Genomic DNA, 6193 nt, shown 5'->3' with positions numbered 1-6193 from the left:
CCAGTTGTTTAAATACAATTATTAAACTAGTAATAGAGCAAATTTGTAACGTAATAATGCTCGTTTATTTACACATTAAATGACAAGATCTAGGAGGCAGTGTAGTAACTATCATAATTTTGAAGCTGGTCATGAGTATAAATGCTTTTTGAGATATTTATAACCAACTGTAACATGATATGAAAATACCGTGATTTCATATGGGTTTTGATAATGTTACTGTGGTTTGTTTTCCATAGCCCTGACTGAAATGCTAAATTTCAGTTGTAGTTAAAAATACAAATTTTCCCCCAAGTTCACAGACGTCTTAAGTGGAGTCTATTGACGTAGGTTAAGAACTCCTAAGGCCGGGCGCGGTGGCTCACGCCTGTAGTCCCAGCACTTTGGGAGGCTGAGGTCGGCGGATCACGAGGTCAGGAGATTGAGACCATCCTGGCTAACACCGTGAAACCCCGTCTCTACTAAAACTACAAAGAATTAACTGGGCATGGTGGCGGGCACCTGTAGTCCCAGCTACTCGGGAGGCTGAAGCAGGAGAATGGTGTGAACCCTGGAGGCGGAGCTTGCAGTGATCCAAGATCACGCCACTGCATTCCAGCCTGGGCGACAGAGCGACACTCCGTCTCAAAACAAAAACAAACTCCTAAGCCTACTCCAAAGTGCGTAGGCACTGAGCTTCTTCCTGTAGCTAAAAGGCTCATCCTGTGGAACTGGACACTTGCCCAGGGCTCTACGTAGGGGATATGAAGAATGTGGGAAGAGACAACTGTCAGTGGATCAGGGAGGCAAGACCCCTTCTTACCTTAATAATTATCCCATTGCTGCATTAAAAGCACCACTGATGTTTGTCCCACATTTAATGCTGTAAAGTACATTAAAAAGCTAACTCAATTATGCCTGAAAGGGCAGAGTATACATAAAATGCTATGCAGTTTTTCCTAATATCAGGGGAATCACAAAAGTGAATACCTTCAGCAACTAGGCAGATAACTTGAGAGAAGTAAACAGGTAATAAAGTAGACAACTGTTAATTCTGTTTCACCATTTTGTAGAGTCCAGTAGTGAGGTCACTGGAGAATGCAGACAAATGATAATCAGCTCTACCTAATTATTGCCAGGTGGAAATAAGAAAATAGGGCTGCCAGAGCTTTTAATTTTTTTTATTAAAAAAATAAGTGGCCGGGCACGGTGACTCACGCCTGTAATCCCAGCACTTTGGGAGGCCAAGACGGGTGGTACTTGAGGTCAGGAGTTCAAGACCAGCCTGGCCAACATGGTGAAACTCTTGTCACCATGTTTTTGAAAACACAAAAATTAGCCCGTCATGATGGCCGGTGCCTGTAATCCTAGCTACTCGGAAAGCTGAGGCAGGAGAATCACTTGAACCTGGGAGGCGGAGGTTGCGGTGAGCTGAGATAGCGCCACGGCACTTCAGCCTGGGCAACAGAGCGAGACTCCGTCTTAAATAAACAAACAAATAAATAAAGCTAAAATGTGAAATTTTAATGACTTTTTTTCCTATTTTTGAACGCGACCAGCTAATTTTAAAACTTTTTTTTTAACTGCATGGGTCACATAAAATACATCTGCAGAACCTCTAGGTCACGAGTTTGTTAACTTGATTATTTAGAGAGCACCTTGCAGGGACTATGCACAAAATAGGCAATCACTAAGTATTTACAGACGATAGCAAACTTCAACTTCCTTACTGCATCCAAAGGCAAGGGCACTAAATGGTGTGAAAGACTTCAAATGCAGGGAAAGACAACGGGATTTGTCCTGCTCCTAGGGCAAATCAGGAAGGAAAGAATTTCCAGGGTCTAGGGGAGGAAACAGGGTTCAAGAATGAAGAGAGTACCTAATTCACAACAAAAGGCCAAGTGCTCTTCAGATGATTTTATTTCAAGATAAATCATAACTTCTACCCATACTATGATTCCAAAGGGTGAAAAAAGTGCTTTGCCTCTTCTACCCTCCAAAGAGGGCATGGCAATGCCAATGTCTGTAAAATGCCTCCGCATAGTTGTCAGAAGCTATATTTCAGTCATTGAAAGTACTTGTCCATTTTCAGCTGAGGTGAGGTTTGTTAGGAAACCTCTGTAACAATTTATTCAATTTATTTGGAGGTAAACTCCCAGACTCTCGTATTGATCTCATCTTTTGGGCTTCCTGAAAACACAGAACAAATACAAGAATGACAGCTCTACAGTGTGTCTAGTGCAGACTTTTAAGATCTGACCCAAAAAATCAATCAATAAATCAAGTTTGTCCTGACCTAGGCCCATAGTTCTCACAATGCCCTAAAGCACATGAAGATGTTAACCAGCCTGGAGAGATCTATGTCAGCCACTTTTCAACAAAAGGGCGTTGGGGCCTACAAATGAGGTTATGCTCAGAAGCTACTATCTCTGCTAGCAATTAAGCCTAGGCTGGAAACCAAACAATTGTCATTATTTAGTTTTAGTCTCTTTAGTTCTATTTCAGACAATAATGTCTACTTGAGCAGCGATATACATTTTTCAAAATGGTTTTCCCATTCATTACTTCATCTGACAGTCACAACATTCTTTAAAGTGGTATTAGCCTCATTTTACGTATAGTAATGGTAAAGTTCAGAGCAATGAGTAAATCCGTCAAGATCACACAGCCTTCAACACTGTAACCTTTCCCACTTTGGCATGAATATTATACCTCCCAAATGAATGAAAGGGCCTTTCCTAGCAAAAGGCAGGGAGAATCATTACTTGTATCTCCCCCATTCTTTTCCTGAGAAAGCACCCCAGGAGCCATCGGTCACCTGAGCCCTCGCGGCACAATCGAGGAAGCCCTGGATCTCTTTTCTGCATGCATCGTCGCGGAATTCATTCTGCTTCCAGCAAGCCATCATCACCGCCATCTCCGTGACGCAAGTCGCCTCTGGAGGGGCAGATCCGGGGGACCTTCAGTCACAAGAAGACCCACCTTCCTGCCCTCCTACCCACCCGTCCCTGCTCATGCTCCGGCTTCCGCTCCGGAGCCCTCCTGACTCCGACTGCTCACCGCCCTTCTCCCGGCGACGCTCCCCGACGCGGTTAGCTAGAATGAGAGGTTTATTGGGCTTCAGCACAGGCTTCCGAGGGTTCCCAAACCGCGCCAGGCGACCCCGCAGGCTGGGTGTCGCCATCGCACACCCAGCTCCCGGCAGGCTTTGCGGTTCCGTGCGTGACCTCGCGAGATCCCTACGGGCTCGACGAATCAGCGCGGAGCTCTGGGAAGGCTCAGTGGCTTGCTGGCGGCCACTTCTTTCTTTTATTTGGCCGGGGCTGCGGCGATGCTGGGTTCGAACAGCGACGGGTTCCTACTCGTCAGCAGATTAGGAGGAGACTCTGGGTTCGTACGCCGACTGAGGCTTCTCCTTGATGGGCTCCGGGCCCCGAAGTCTGGGGGCAGTACGAGGCCGGGGACATGCAGGAAAGGGCCCTGGTAAGTGGACACTCTTCTAGTGGTAACCGGCTTGGTCTAGGGGCTTATTGGCATAGGGCGGGGTGGCGGGAGGGGGAGCGAATCAAAATTTGAGACTTTAAGATGTTGGGTTGGGAAAGATTATTGTTTTAATAAACCTTGCAAGAACTGTTTTTCACTACCCATAGGACCACTATAAAGCCGCAAAGAAAAATTAGACTTTTTTCATTTTATAACAACAACTGCTGCTACTACTAGATACCGTTTGCTCATTTATAACAATCTCAGTTGATAGGATGAAGCTTAAACACTTGGCATTCATCGTCTTTTTTAATCCTCTCGCCAGTCTTACAGACTTGGACCTTCAGTTTTGATGCTTCATCAGACTTTTTTATGAGACAGGGTCTCTCTTGGTTGCCCAGACTGGAGTTCTAGTGGCACATTCGTAGCTCACTGCAGCTTCAAACTTCTGAACTCAAACGATCCTCCCGCCTCTGCCTCCTGGGTAGCTGAAACCACAGGTGCAAGACACCACGCCCAGCTAATTATTTTTTGTAGAGACGGGGTTTTGTCATGTTGCCTGGACTGGTCTCGAACTCCTGGGCTCAGGCGATCCTCCTGCCCTGCCCTCACAAAGTGCTTTACATGACTGAGCCTCCGCGCCCAGCCAGACTTGGTTCTCAAGTTACTTCTGGCTATTTACAAAAACTCATTCCAAAGATGTGCAGCGTATTCTCATAGCATTTCCAAATAAGCTCCAATAAATGTTTTTGGTAATGGAAGCAGAAACAAGCCTGTAGCTCATGACTGCTTTGGAGGAGCAACATTTATTTGGATTTGTGAATGTAGTGTGTTAAAAATGACTTATCACAGATATTTGGAATCTTCCCACTGATTTCTGCATGGCTGGTTGTTTTTCTTCCCTTAAGTCTCAGTTAATGTCAAAGGGCTTCCCTGACCTCTCCCACCCCACCACCATCAACCTGTTTTCTTCATATTACCTATCACAGTCTGAAGTGTCTTATTGTTTATGGCCTTACCTATCCCTAACACCCATTTAAAAATGTAAGCATGAAAGAAGGAACGTTGCCTATCTTGTTCATTGCTGAATCCCCAGTGCCTAGAATAGTACCAATAAATACTTGTTAAATGAACAAACGTTTTATTTATTTATTTTTGGATTTGGGGTCTTGTTCTGTCACCCAGGTTGGAATGCAGTGGAATGATTAGCTCACTGCAGCCTTGGCCTCACTCCAGTGATCCTCCTGCTTCAGCTGCTGGAGTAGCTGCAACCACAGGCTCACACCACCACATCCGGCTGGCTAGGGTTTTTTTATTTGTTGTAGAGATGGGGTCTCAGTATGTTGCCCAGACTACTCTTGAACTCCTGGGCTCAAGTGAGCTTCCTCCCTTGGCCTCCCAAAGTGCTGGGATTACAGGCATGAGCCACCACACCCAACCTGAAACTTTTTTACAAATCTCCAACTTTATTACACCCACCCCCAAAAAATAATGAAGCAGAAGACATTATTTAACAAGAAGCAGTTTATTATACAAAAGGAAACCTGAGGTAATAGAAAATAACACTTGCAGTAATAAAGGAAGCAGCCTTGCACTCCACCTCCACACTCCAGAGTATAATTAAAAGACTCCTAGCAGACATTTCTGTCACCAATAACGCCAACCTGCAGTGAGTGAGTTGCTGCTGTATACACAGCAGGCTGGGCCCCAAATCAGAAAATTCATGTTGCTTGCTTTCTCTATAGGGAAAGTGAAGCTTTCAGTAAGTATCATGTGGCTATTCCTGATTCTACTTTCTCTTGTGGAAATGTAACACCTGGTTTACACTGCTCTTTTCTGAGTACTTATATGGTGATAGGAATAAAGGAGAAAGTCTGGAAAGCACCAAGCACAAAGCAGGCCTGAGGCTCCAGCAACAGTCATTTAGAAACAACTGCCCACTTTATACGTAAAAGTACCAAAGGAATGCCACTGTGAGCTCGTGTCATTAGGAGGAGAGGTAAGGATAATTCTACACCTTGCTTAACCATCACTTAACCTTTTTATTGCACATAATGAAATTTAAGTCCTGACCTAGGTCTGTACTTATGTAATATGTATTATGCACTCTAAATTAGCATCTGCATTTAGATAGATTGCAAGCTTAGAAATCAGTCCTGCATTTGACCTCTTTTGTCAGTGCCTACTATATCAAATTTTAACAGAATTTTTTTTTTCTTTTTGAGATAGAGTTTTACTCTTGTTGTCCAGGCTAGAGTGCAATGGCGTGATGTCGGTTCACCACCACCTCCGCCTCCTGGGTTCAAGCGATTCTTCTGCCTCAGCCTCCTGAGTAGCTGGGATTACAGTCATGCGCCACCACGCCCAGCTAATTTTGTATTTTTAGTAGAGATGAGGTTTCTCCATGTTGGTCAGGCTGGTCTCAACTCCTGACCTCAGGTGATCTGCCCACCTTGGCCTCCCAGAGTGCTGGAATTACGGGCGTGAGCCACCGCACCCAGCCCAACAGATTTTTTTTTTTTTTTAAAGACAGGGGTCTATGTTGCCCAGTTGGTACTCATAGGTGCACTCACAGCGTACTATAGCCTCAAACTCTTGGGCTCAAGCGATCTTCCTGCCTCAGCCTTCTGAGTAGCTGGGACTACAGACCCATGCCACCACATGTGGCTTAGATATATTTTTGAAGTTTTTTTTTTTTTTTTTTTTCGGTTTCTGTTTTTGAGACAGGGTG

At 44.8% G+C, this 6193-nt stretch overlaps 1 protein-coding gene across 1 annotated transcript; it reads right to left on the bottom strand.

Moving 5' to 3' along the window:
- Positions 1 to 1881: 1881 nt before the first annotated feature.
- CHCHD1 (coiled-coil-helix-coiled-coil-helix domain containing 1) lies at positions 1882 to 3212 on the bottom strand. Its single transcript, XM_033208367.1, has 3 exons — positions 3040 to 3212; positions 2798 to 2916; positions 1882 to 2169 (listed from the first exon to the last, which is right to left on the bottom strand). The coding sequence occupies exons 1-3, from the start codon at positions 3161 to 3163 to the stop codon at positions 2068 to 2070; spliced, it is 345 nt and encodes a 114-aa protein (XP_033064258.1). The 5' UTR covers positions 3164 to 3212; the 3' UTR covers positions 1882 to 2067.
- Positions 3213 to 6193: the final 2981 nt, after the last annotated feature.

This window comes from Trachypithecus francoisi, unplaced genomic scaffold (genome assembly GCF_009764315.1).
Source record: "Trachypithecus francoisi isolate TF-2019V2 unplaced genomic scaffold, Tfra_2.0 Lachesis_group9, whole genome shotgun sequence".
NCBI classification, from domain to species: Eukaryota; Metazoa; Chordata; class Mammalia; order Primates; family Cercopithecidae; genus Trachypithecus; species Trachypithecus francoisi.
Note: the sequence above shows the minus strand (reverse complement) of the source record. Positions and strands in the feature narration are given on the sequence as shown.